The 12,835-nt window shown below is 47.4% G+C and overlaps 1 protein-coding gene and 1 long non-coding RNA gene across 3 annotated transcripts in view; one reads left to right on the top strand and one right to left on the bottom strand.

Moving 5' to 3' along the window:
• poglut1 (protein O-glucosyltransferase 1) overlaps window positions 1-12,835 on the top strand; it is a 35,499-nt gene that overhangs the window by 3,037 nt on the left and 19,627 nt on the right. For both annotated transcript variants that reach the window (XM_086005872.1, XM_086005873.1), the window contains exons 2-3: window positions 5,518-5,608; window positions 7,915-8,058. In XM_086005872.1, the coding sequence (XP_085861998.1) occupies window positions 5,518-5,608; window positions 7,915-8,058 (235 nt within the window). The remainder of the gene's footprint in view (window positions 1-5,517; window positions 5,609-7,914; window positions 8,059-12,835) is intronic.
• Window positions 1-12,835, bottom strand: part of LOC147108921 (uncharacterized) — a 58,114-nt gene that overhangs the window by 26,878 nt on the left and 18,401 nt on the right. The window lies entirely within an intron of this gene.

Below are 12,835 nucleotides of genomic sequence, written 5' to 3'. Positions count from 1 at the left end.
AGCCAACTCTCTATTCAGTGCCACCTCATTGGAACAACCTCTCTGACCAGTGACAGATTTGCTTCTGTCATCTCAACTTCACCTGCCATCTATTACATCAGCATTGGTGCCCTTGAAACTATCTCACCTTGGTCCTCAGAATCCCACCACTATCAGCCCCAGCACCAGGCACACCAGCAGCACCAACAACAAAAACAACCTTCTCTGCAATCAACTGCTGCTGCACAGGACACACGGCATCAGTACCCAACCACATTGCTGCTAGGGATGGCCTCACCATAGCCAGATTTGCTTTACTTGACGCGGTACACCTTGGCTGCCACATGATGCACCAGGTTGGCACCACCCCACACAAACACCATAAAGCATCCCTAAAATACTCAAGCCATTCCTTTCACACTCATCGCTATTGCGGGGGTACCATTATGTCTCACCATTCACTGCAACTCACTAAGCCACTTCCAAAGGTGCACACAGATCTGTCCAAGAACGGAAAGTGTTGAAAATAAAGATTTCATTGTTTGACAGCACATTAACAGAAACTTCACATGAACATTGGCTAAAACATCCACGTGCCTATCCTTGTGTGTTGTTAGTTGGTATGATTGGACTAGGATGAGGGTGAGTGTGAGGGGTGGCTAGTGAGATGGGGAAGTGATAATGTAGATAGAGAGGGATGGGTGGAGGTGCAAGGTAAGTTGGTGTGAGTAAGGATGTGCAAGAGTAGGGTAGCGAAGGCAGAGTGAGGGGGATGTGATGAGTGGTACAGCAGGATGAGGTTGAGTGTGGCTTTGCAGTAATGTTTTGTGATCTACTGAGATCGTTGAAACGTTTGCGCCACTGCAGCCTGGTCCTCCTGACGACATCCCTGCTTGTGCCCTCCTGTGTAATGTGCAACCAGGCTGTGTTGATCTCCTGGGGAGGTCTCTTCCGCCATTGGAAGGGATGAGGACCTCATTGCATACTGTGACTCCCTCCATAAGCATATGGAGGGAGTCATGGGAGAGCCTGAGTGCAGCCCTGTACCTCTGTGCCGTGCTTATCAGTGTTTGCAGCACCTCCATGCTGTAGAACACAGACAGCACAACTGTCAAAATCAATTTGCGCATGGTCCCTTTAAGGAAACCACCTGATGACACATCGTCAAGTGACATCATCAGACCTGCTTCCTTCAATTGGCCGGGAAACGTGCTGGGCGGGCTTAACAAGCTCAATCAACGTAAGATCACTCTACAGAGTGGGCTGGAGCCAGCAGCCGGGTCACGCACCGCCACCGACCCTGGCCGCACCGAACCCACCTCGGTAGGCGAAATCGTGGCCATTGTGTCTGTCTGTCTTCACAAAAGAGAGGGACGATGCAGACATTGTACTTCAGGAGGAGGAGTGTGAAATATTAGATGAGATAAACATAGTGAGAGAGGAAGTATAGCATTTTTGAAAGTAGATAAATTGCCAGGCCCGGATGAAATGTATCCCAGGCTGTTAAGAGAAGCGAGGGAGGAAATAGCAGAGGCTCTGGCCATCATTTCCAATCCTCTCTGGCTACAGGTGTGGTGCCGGAGGACTGCTAACGTTGTACCGTTGTTTAAAAATGGAGTAAGGGATAGACCAAGTCATTACAGGCCAGTCAGCCTAACCTCGGTGGTGGGCAAATTATTGGAAAAAATTCTGTGGGACAGTATTAATCTTCATTTAGAAAGGCACAGATTAATCAAGGACAGTCAGCATAGATTTGTTAATAGAAGGTCGCGTCTGACTTACTAGATTGAATTTTTTGAGGAGGTAACGAGGGTTGATGAGGGTAGTGCATTTGATGTAGTCTACATGGATTTGAGCAAGGCTTCTGACAAGGTCCCACATGGCAGACTGGTCAGAAAAGTAACAGCTCAGGGGATCCAAGGCAAAGTGGCAAGTTGGATCCAAAATTGGCTCAGTGGCAGGAAGCAAAGGGGTAATGGTTGACGGGCGTTTTTGTGACTGGAAGGCTGTTTCCAGTGGGGTTCCGCAGGGCTCAGTACTCGGTCACTTGCTTTTTGTGGTATATATCAATGATTTAGACTTTAATGTAGGGGGCATGATTAAGAAGTTTGCAGATGATACAAAAATTGGCCGTGTGGTTGATAGTGAAGAAGAAAGCTGCAGACTGCAGGAAGATATCAATGGATTGGTCAGGTGGGCAGAAAAGTGACAAATGGAATTCAATCCGGAGAAGTGTGAGGTAATGCATTTGGGGGAGGGCTAACAAAAGATAAATGGTAGGATACTGAGAAGTGTAGAGGAACAGAGGGACCTTGGAGTGCATGTCCACAGATCCCTAAAGGTAACAGGACAAGATAAGGTGGTTAAGAAGACACACGGGATACTTGCCTTTATTAGCCGAGGCAGAGAATACAAGAGCAGGGAGGTTATGCTTGAACTGTATAAAACACTAGTTAGGCCGCAGCTAGAGTACTGCGTGCAGTTCTGGTCACCACATTACAGGAAAGATGTGATTGCACTCGAGGGGGTGCAGAGGAGATTTACTGTATATGTCCCCCTAGTATGAAAAGTCACTACTTTCTGTCCCTTAGCCAATTTTGTATCCACGTTGCCACTGTCCTATTAATCCCATGGCCTTTACTTTCCCGGGCATTGTAGAAAATAAAAGCTGTAAGTACTGTGTAGAGGTGGCAGCTACCTAGATCATTCCAAACCCAAAGGAGGGAAGATTGGGTCGCGCCCCCTTTGGGATGCTAACGTTGCCGGGGCGCTACTTTTAGTGCCCCAATAAAGTTAGCGTCCCCGCGGCCGAAATTGGATGGTAGCGCCCCAAGCAGGAAGGGGGGCGCTACTGGAAGCGCGCCCCCCCCTCTTGGGGCGCTTCAGCTCAATATCGCGGCGCTACGTGTAGCAGCGCGGTACTGCAGACCTCCCTCCCCTTATTAAAGGGGAGGGGCCTTGCGCAAGCGCTGGCAGGCGGCCAGCAAAAAGAATGGCCGCCCGGCACCTCCCCTTTAAATATTGGCACCACGGCTGCATATATGCCCCTGACCCTGTCGAACATAGCGTCCAGCGGTACGTCAGGGGGCGCGACCCAAGTTGGCGGCTGGGGCCCTGTGCACAGCGATGACATCATTGCCGGAGGCGCGGGGCACTACCGCTGCCGCTAACCTCCCACTGAATTTCGAGGAAGGCGTTAGCAGCGCTGCGCCTGGGCGCTAGTTGCTTTGCGCTCTGTCAGCGCCCCCTTAGGGTGCTAACAGGAGGTGCAAAGCAACCGAATTTTGCCCCCAAACACTTTAAAACATTCTTCAGTGTGCATGTGTGTGTCTGTGTTGTGCGTGTCTGTCTCTGTCTGCATCAATCTCTACATTGAATCCTGCATGGAAAGGTTGGATGCATAGACCTGCAGCTTTAGCTCTAAGCTGCGGCAGTCTTCGTACAAGGAGAACCAATGGTTCTGTTTTCATTTGTATTTTTAGCGAGACCGAGTAAGTCTTGCTAAAAAAGTGAGGTGGGAGCTGCTGGGGGAGCAGACTTTGTGTCACCTCCCTGTTAGTATTGCATGTGCTAGTACAGGCCTGGTTGACAAGAGGCAGCTCAATTATCAGCAGGACTTAGCGAGCCAGATACAACTGGAGTAACAGAATTGCCTGTTGGTGGCACTGCAGAACAAGCTGGGGAATGGCAAACTTGAGCGAGAAACACTATTAATTCATTGGATGCTGCTGTCATTCCCATGGAGGCCATCTCCTTGCCACTCAATTTTTTTAAAATGTATTCGTTCACGAGATGTGGGTGTCGCTGGCAAGGCCAACATTTATTGCCCATCCCTAATTGTCCTCGAGAAGATGGTGGTGAGCCACCTTCTTGAACCGCTGCAGTCCGTGTGGTGAAGTTACTCCCACAGTGCGGACTTTGTTGTAGCGGTTTGGTACAACTGAGTGGCTTGCTCGGCCATTTCAGAGTCAACCACATTGCCGTGGGTCTGGACGGCAGATTTCCATTCGCTAAAGGACAGTAGTGAACCAGATCGGTTTTTAATGACAATCCAATAGTTTCATGGTCACCATTACAATGCCAGACTTATTTAATTAACTGAATTTAAATTCCCCAGCTGCCCTGGTGGGATTTGAACTCGCGTCTCCAGATTATTAGCCCAGGCCTCTGGATTACTAGTCCAGTCACATAACCACTGTGCTACGATACCTCCATTTACCTGTCTGCTCCCTATCCATTGCACATCCTTACCTAACAAAAATCTACCTCAGTATTGAAAGCTCCAGTTGACCCCCAGCATTCCCAGCCCTTTGGGGGAAGATTTCTACTCCCCTTTGTGTGGGAAGAAATGCTTCCCGACTTTGCTCCTGAACTTGACTCTAATTTTAAGGTTATCTCCCCTTGTCCTTCATTTCCCCCGCCAGAGAAAATAGTTCCTTTTTGTATCTACCCTATCAAATCCTTTTAATGTTTTAAACACCTCGATCAGATCACCCTTCAATCTTCTAAACTCAAGGCAATACAAGCCAAGTTTATGCAACCTGTCCTCATAATGTAACCCTCTAAGCCCTGGTCTTATCCTGGTGAATCTACGCAGCGCTGGTAATTTTGGGAAAGCTGCAAACACAACATGTGTGGGTCGGAGAGGTACCTGGTAACCACTGGTGAAGGTGACTCATTACTTACAGTCGTAAATATGTAACTCTGAAGCTCTTCCTGCCACACAGCCCAAGGTCACCTGTTAATCTTTGTGCTCATCAAGTTAGGGATGTCAGTCCTTGCTGGGAAATACAACATTTTTCCACCCAGTGCTAGCACCAGCCACTTCCAAGTGAGTTACAGAACACCTAATGCAGAGCAAAGCTCCCTCTACACTTTCGCTGATCCAAAACTCCTCAGTGTGGATGCCATTTCCCAACCAGCCATCATTATGGTCTGGCTGAATAAGGTTGTTAGGTAGGAGTCCTTTTCTGGGCTTCCTTTGGAATATGGAATTTCCAAAAGATCCACAAGTTTGATTTTTTTTAAATTATGTATTTACTAGTAACTTTTGCACTGGTGGTTTGCAAATTTGATGTATTAGACTTAATGGGAATCAGGCCCACTTGCTGTAACAGGGCAGTGCAGGGACGGGATGGAATTACTGACATCACCATCCAGGACAAAGCAGCCCGCTTGATTGGCACCCCATCCAGCACCTTAAACATTCACTCCCTCCACCACCGGCGCACCGTGGCTGCAGTGTGTACAATCTACAAGATGCACTGCAGCAACTCAACAAGGCTTCTTCGGCAGCACCTCCCAAACCCGCGACCTCTTCCACCTAGAAGGACATGGGCAGCAGGCGCATGGGAACACCACCACCTCCAAGTTCCCCTCCAAGTCACACACCATCCTCACTTGGAAATATATCGCCGATCCTTCATCGTCGCTGGATCAAAATCCTGGAACTCCCTACCTAACAGCACAGCGCTGAATCCACTCAGCATTTGCTGATTAACAATGCACTTCTAACATTGCCGCCTTCTTTTTTTTTAGATGAAAATTGGCAGAAATATAAGGAAAGGATATCAGCAGCCGTGGGATCTTACCAACCCTGCACCCAGCATAACTGCAGCTGTCACCGACGGTGTGGCCTCACGCTATATTCTTTCTAGTCTTTTTAAAGTAAATTATGGTTTTTGAATTATGTCGTAATATGGCTTTCCTCCAACTGTGAGCGCCAATGGCTTCAGCTCCCTCACATTTCCCCTCCAGTCGGGGACTAGATGTGGTTCAGCCCTACCCCATCTCCTTTTTGTCCTGGTCATAAAGCCTCTGGTGGCAAGTATCAGACTGAGGCCACGCATAGAAAGAAAGACAGACTTGTATTTCTATAGCGCCTTTCACGGCCACCGGACGTCTCAAAGCACTTTACAGCCAATTAAGTACTTTTAGAGTGTATTCACTGTTGTAATGTGGGAAATGTGGCAGCAAGCTCCCACAAACAGCAATGTGATAATGACCAGATAATCTGTTTTTGTTATGTTGATTGAGGGATAAATATTGGCCAGACACCGGGAAAAACTCCCCTGCTCTTCTTCGAAATAGTGCCTTGGGATCTTTTACGTCCACCTGAGAGAGTAGACGGGGCCTCGGTTTAACGTCTCATCCAAAAGACGGCACCTCAGACAGTGCAGCACTCCCTCAGCACTGCACTGGAGTGTCAGCCTAGATTTTTGTGCTCAAGTCCCTGGATTGGGATTTGAACCCACAGCCTTCTGACTCAGAAGCGAGTGTGCTACCCCACTGAGCCACAGCTGACATCTCTACCTGTGGAGTAGGGCTAGAGGAGCCGTACACACACACTATTATATTACTGTAACTCCCCTACACGGGCCAGATTATCTCCTTCCCAATAGCTGACGGACAGATTGAACCTTAGCCAACGCACTGGGGGAAACAACCTCCTCTGCAACACACAAACTAGCGCACCCCTTGCTGCTAGCTGCACCTGTTTAACCTGGTACTGGGCCAGCAGCCCAGAGGTCGGGAGTTCAAATCCCACCAGGCCAAGTTGTGAAATTGAATGAAATAAATCTGGCCATCTGTGGGCCAACACCTGACAAAATGACTTCCAAAGCTGCCATTGAAAGCCCATCGGATTCACTGATGTTCTTAATGGAATGGAAGCTGCTACCCCTACCCGGTCTGGCCAACGTGTGACTCCAGTACCGCACTGCTACTACATTCGTATGATGGGAAAAACTTCTAATGGAATGTCTGGTTTGGTTATCCATTCGCTGGCCTCCTGAGATTCCAACTGGAGAAATGTGGGCCGACACCCGCAACAGATCTTACTGGGCAGGTTGATGTGATGTGTTCCACGGTCTGGGACTCGTGGCCACTTCGGGTCATCCCTCACCTTCCGCCTGTGGAGCAGGAGGCCGCATCGTCCGTGCTCGGTGCGGATTGGGTTGCGCGCCGTCCACTGTCTGCGAGGGAGGTCGAAGCCGGGGACCTCTGCTGTTGGGTCAGTGATGAGTTGTTGGTTCTTTATGTTGCCGTGCGTCCCACGATTCCGTCCATCTGGCTAGCGGGTCGATACCAGCTGCGTGAGTATTGGCTGCCGATTCCCAGAATGTACCGCACGGCGTGGTTGATTCTTGATGCTTCCCTCTGAAGTGGCCTAAGAAACCACTCCGTTGTAAAAACAATTTCTCAAGAAGGTGGCTCACCACCATCACCTTCTTGGGCAATAAATGCGGCCTTGCCAGTGTTACGCCCCTGAGAACAAAGGTAAAAAAATGAATTCCCCCCCACCCCACCACTGCGGGCGATGTACTATAACTCTCCCCACAGCAACCGTGAGTGCCTAGTTTCTGCTGGTAGTTTTAAACACCAGTGAAGATTTAAGGGAAAGTGTTTCAGAGTCCTCGTATATGCAAGCCGTGAGCACACACTGGAAAATTGTGGATGGAAAATCGCAGACAGCGAGCTGTCCCCCCCCCAAACCCCCCCCCCCCCCCGCCACAATTTCCCTGAGGTCCTTAGCCTCGTGTGATAGACTCAGAGACTACCCTCAGAAGAAAAATATGACGTGTCTGACATTGTTGCATTCTCTCACTGTTCCTGAACAGCTTTACATCCAGTCTAACTTCACCTGTGCAGTGGGTTGAATGATTGACCACGTTTCATGGATTACCAGACCTCCTTTGTTTGTATAATAAATACCCTTAGTTGTGCAATGCTTGTGAATTATCTGTGATTCATACTCCTCAAAAGTGGGTGCACAGCCTCACTTAACTCAGACCCCACAGGGCACAAATGCATCACCAGACTATTGGTGTTTGCTGTGACAATGGTCACGTTGACTGGAAAAATATAAATGTGAATCTTTGACCAGCGAAGCTTTTTTTAATTACTTTTTAAAAATTATATCTATATTTTACCCAGTGTCCTAGAGGATGACCTTTCACCCTTCCAGCGAGGAATCTCCAGTGACATGATGGCGGAGACTGTCGGTCGCGCTGTGGGGACTCACTACCAGATAATAAAGGGCAAGCTCTATCGCCAAGACGACTGCATGTTTTCTGCCAGGTGGGAGAGCGGCCTAGCCCGCTTGCATTTATTCTAGGACGGAAATGAACCAAAGCGTACAGTCTTTTCCTCGAGAGATTTCCGACCATGAAATTCTCCAACATCTGTTAACCACTGGAAGCCTGACTCCGCCGTCTGTGATGTTCAGACAGACATCCTAACATGCAGTGAGGAATGCGTAAAACCTTCAGTAGCGTATAACTAGAAGTGAGTCGCGCAGTAGGATACGGAAAGATTAAAGTCAAGAGATCAGAAAACAGTCTTGAACTCATTCCCCGGTCTTTGGCCCTGAGCTGAACACATTGGGCAGGATTTTCATTGGGCCGTGGAGGCGGGATTGGAGGCGTGTGGGGGGTTAAAATCTCGAAATCGGGGGGGCACGAACCCATCCCGCCCCCAACCTGCCTCCATGCCAGTTTCAAAGGAGGCGGGTACCCGACCTGTGCTGGGACCCGACTCCCCGAGGCGGGAAGGGGATTAGTGCCAATTAACTGCCTGTTAACAGGTAGTTAACAGGCAGTTTTTAGCCTAATCCCTATTTTTATTCCTGAAGTGTGGGATTCCCGACGGCTCCAAACCACGCCAAGTTAGCGAGGCGGGCCGTCGAGCTGAAGGACTTGGAGGGTTCGAGATGTCCGTTGTTCAGGTGAGCGATGGGTGCATGAGTGCAGAGGTAAGTGTGTTTGGTGTGTGTAAAGTGTTTAAAGAAGTTTTACTTACCTTTACTTACCTTTACAGCCTTCCTTCCTTCAGGTCTCGGGAGTCCCTCATCTCACCGGCACAGAAAGCAGAATGGCCACGAACTGTCAAAAGTTGCAGCATTCAGCTTTCTGTCCTGGAGAGATCTCTAAATCAGCCTGAGAGGAAGGAATTAACTTAAATGTCAGTGTTTGACATCTTCAAAGAGCTGTCAAATGCTGATATTTCATCTGTCAAAAGCTCTTGACAGATGAAATTTCAATCTGTGACGTCACCTGTTGCCGGGTGGCCCTTAATTGGCCTGCTGAGCCCGCTGGGCAGGCTGAACAAGGTCAATCAAGTCAAAATCACGTGGGTTGGCTACAACTCAATGGAGGCGGGACTACAACCCCGAAAGTTGTAGTCCCGCCTCCTACACGCCTCCAGAATCAAAATCCAGCCCGTTATACCTGACATCCAGCCTGTTGCTACTTCTGCCTCTTTCCACATCTGGAACATTTCCCCCTGACACCCTACTTCGCGCACTCTGCTGCTGTAACACTAATCTATGTGTTTATCTCAAGCATTGATTTCTCAGGTGGCTTCCTTGCAGGTTTCCCAGCCACTACTCTCCTGAAACATTGGGTAATCCAGAATTCTGCGACCCAGGTCCTCCTAACACACAACGCCTCCACACAACTCAACCCCTTTGCCCCAGTGAATTGACTTTAATATCCTCATCCCCGTCCCCTCATAATTCCCTCCCTGGCCTTGCTGCATCCAATCTGAGTGATCGCTTCGAGCCATATGTGCCAAGCCTACACCCTGCGATCCTCAAACTCTGGGTTTGGTCACCTGCTCCGCAAGCGGAGCTCAATCCTTCCGTCATTGTGGCCCCTGCCCTCTTGGAACTCTCTCAGTTCCAAAACCAGTTTGCCTAACTACCTCTCTTCCCTGTCTTCAAAAGCCTCTGAAAAAGCTCACCGATCATATGTGTCTCTCTTAATCCCTCTTGCCCACCTCTCCGCTCTTACACGGTGTCCTTTTACATGAGCGCTCCTTAAATATCTGTAGTTAGTAGTACACCCAGACTGTTTCAATTCCGTGTGTGGGTAGTTGGGACGATCTAAGCTTTTGGCCAGTTTTGGATTACTGGGAAATTCTACATTCAGCATATATTAAAGTATATCAGTTGGGCATTTAAAGTATGATACAAAAGCAAAATACGGCAGATGCTGGAAATCTGAAACAAAAACAGAAAATGCTGGAACTACTCAGCAGGTCAGGCAGCATCTGTGGAGACAGAAACAGAGTTCACGTGTTCAGGCGATGACCTTTCGGCAGAACTGGAAAAAGTTAGAGATGCAACAGGTTTTAAGCAAGTGCTGGGGCAGGAAAAGGGAGGAGGGGAGGAAAGAACAAAAGGGAAGGCCTGTGATAAGATGGAAGGCAGGAGAGATTAAATGACAAAAGGGATGATGGTGCGAGGCAAAAGGAGATGGTAATGGGACAAGTAAAGAAACAAAAGATGGGTCCAGAGGAGGTGTAAATGGAAATAGCAGAATCATCAACAGCTGCTGCCGCCCGAAAAAATGGGAGCAGTGGTTATGGTCTGCAATTGTTGAACTCTGTGTCGAGTCCGGAAGGCTGTAAAGTGCCTAATCGAAAGGTGAGGTGCTGTTCCTCGAGCTTACACTGATATGATATTCGTTGGACATTGATATCTGTGCATATTGTTCAATAATATACAAAACCAGGTTAATTTTCAAGGAGCTAATTTTTAGGAAATGTTCGAGTAAGGAAAATAATTTTTAAAAACTGGCTATGGCCAATTGCCCAAACAAGCACTTTTCTTCTTGATTGATCTCGTTCTAAATTTGCGGATGACACCAAATTGGGAGGGATAGTTAATACTGAGGAGGACTGCAACAAGTTACAGGAGGACATTAATAAACTTGCAGAGTGGGCAAATAATTGGCAAATGAGGTTCAACACAGATAAATGTGAGGTATTACATTTTGGTAGGAAGAATAGGGAGGTCACTTATTACTTGGAGGGTGCGAGTCTGGGTGGGGTAGAGGAACAAAGGGATCTCGGAGCATAAATACACAAATCACACAAAATAGCGACACAGGTTAGCAAGGCCATAAAAAAAGAAAACCAGGCACTAGGGTTTATTTATAGAGGGATAGAATTGAAAAGTAGGGAAGTTATGCTAAACTTGTATTGAACCTTGGTTAGACTACACTTGGAGTACTGCGTACAGTTCTGGTCGCCATATTATAAAAAGGATATAGAGGCACTGGAGAGGGTACAGAGAAGATTTACAAGGTTGATACCAGAAATGCGAGGGTATACATATCAGGAAAGGATGAACAGGCTGGGTCTCTTTTCTCTTGAAAAAAGAAGGCTGAGGGGTGACCTAATAGAGGTCTTTAAAATTATGAAAGGTTTTGATAGAGTGGATACAGAGAGAGTGTTTCCACTTGTGGGGAAGAGCAAAACTAGGGGCCATCAATATAAGATAGTCACCAAGAAATCAAATAGGGAATTCAGAAGAAACTTCTTTACCCAGAGAGTGGTGAGAATGTGGAACTCGCTACCACAGGGAGTGGTTGAAGCGAATAGTATCGATGCATTTAAGGGGAAGCTGGATAAACACATGAGGGAGAAGGGAATAGAGGGTTATGCTGATGGGGTGAGATGAGCAAAGACGGGAGGAGGCTCGAGTGGAGCATAAACGCCGGCATGGACTGGTTGGGCCGAGTGACCTGTTTCTGTGCCGTATATCCTCTGTAATCCTGTGTAAAAACCCCACCCCAGCCTCTTGCCACAATCTCTTAATTCCTTCTCTCTTCAGAGCCATGCCTAGTTGCCTTACAAGCCCATTTATACTGCCCACTCAATGGCCACCACTAGTAACTTAGTGCACAACTGTATTGCCCTTTGCATAAAAAGGTTACACCTAACTTTACTAATATTTGTGTCCCTGGTACTTGAATGCTTCACCATTGTGACCAATTTGAATTATAAACTCAGAAATCTCCAGGCAGAAGTTGTTCCATTGTGCCTTTGCCAGCTTTATCTCCACATTGGAGCTATCTATTCCCTGCTCTTTGCCTATAACATTTAATATTTTCCTCTTCAAGTGTTTATACAGTTTTCTGTTAAATGTTGTGATTGAGAAATTTCAGTAGCCTCTTGCAGTAATGCATTGCATAGTCCAAGATCCTTATGTGAAGTAAATTCTTCCAACCTCCCGTTTATCTTTCAGTACTAATACCGAGTTTATGGTGCCCTTGTTATCAATTCACTGACCAATGGAAATAATATTGGTCTGTTTACCTACCCTCTCAAATCCTTTTAAAGTTTAGAAACAGTGAATGGAAGCCAGGTAAATACAGACCTAAATAATCACTCTATAGAACACAATGGTGGCCATGCCATTGGGACCATCGCAATATCGCCCAGTTGGTGAGGATAGAATAATGTAGGCTGCGATGTCAGACTGACACCCTCGGCTTTTGTTTATTAGCTGGGGAGGGGCTGGGGGAGAAATTTCAGGTGTTTCTTTCCCTGTGGTGCTGCAGTCCCCCTCAGGAGATTTAATAACTTGGAGACGCCCATTTCAGGGCAAGCTGTACTCGGTCCGTGAAGGGAGTGAATTGAATGGCCCAGCTTTGTATCTTGCTTTAAATCATAACGTGGTTCTGTATTCGTGAAATCAGGATAACATCGAGACCTGTCCGGATTGGACTACGGGTGACGGAAAAATAAAGTCTTTAACGTCTAGGAAATTAAAACGTAAAACAACTACTGAAAATTTAACTTGGATTAAACTAGTTGTCTGCTAGCAGCTCCATTGGATTCGATTTTCAGTAAACTTTGTGAAAGTTATTGGGTAGGAGTATGTGCATCTGGTAGATAATAAAGAAAGAAAAAGAAAGATTTGCATTTATACAGCGCCTTTCACAACCTCAAGGATATTCCAAAGCGCTTTACAGCCAATTAAATACTTTTTGAAGTGGAGTCACTGTTGTAATGTAGGAAGCGCGGCAGCCAATTTGCGCACAGCAAGCTCCCACAAACAGCAATGTGA

The sequence above is a fragment of the Somniosus microcephalus genome, chromosome 13, assembly GCF_052327205.1.
Source record: "Somniosus microcephalus isolate GS21.2 chromosome 13, FLI_Smic_1.0, whole genome shotgun sequence".
Classification (NCBI taxonomy): Eukaryota; Metazoa; Chordata; class Chondrichthyes; order Squaliformes; family Somniosidae; genus Somniosus; species Somniosus microcephalus.
This window is presented reverse-complemented; position numbering and strand designations above follow the sequence as displayed.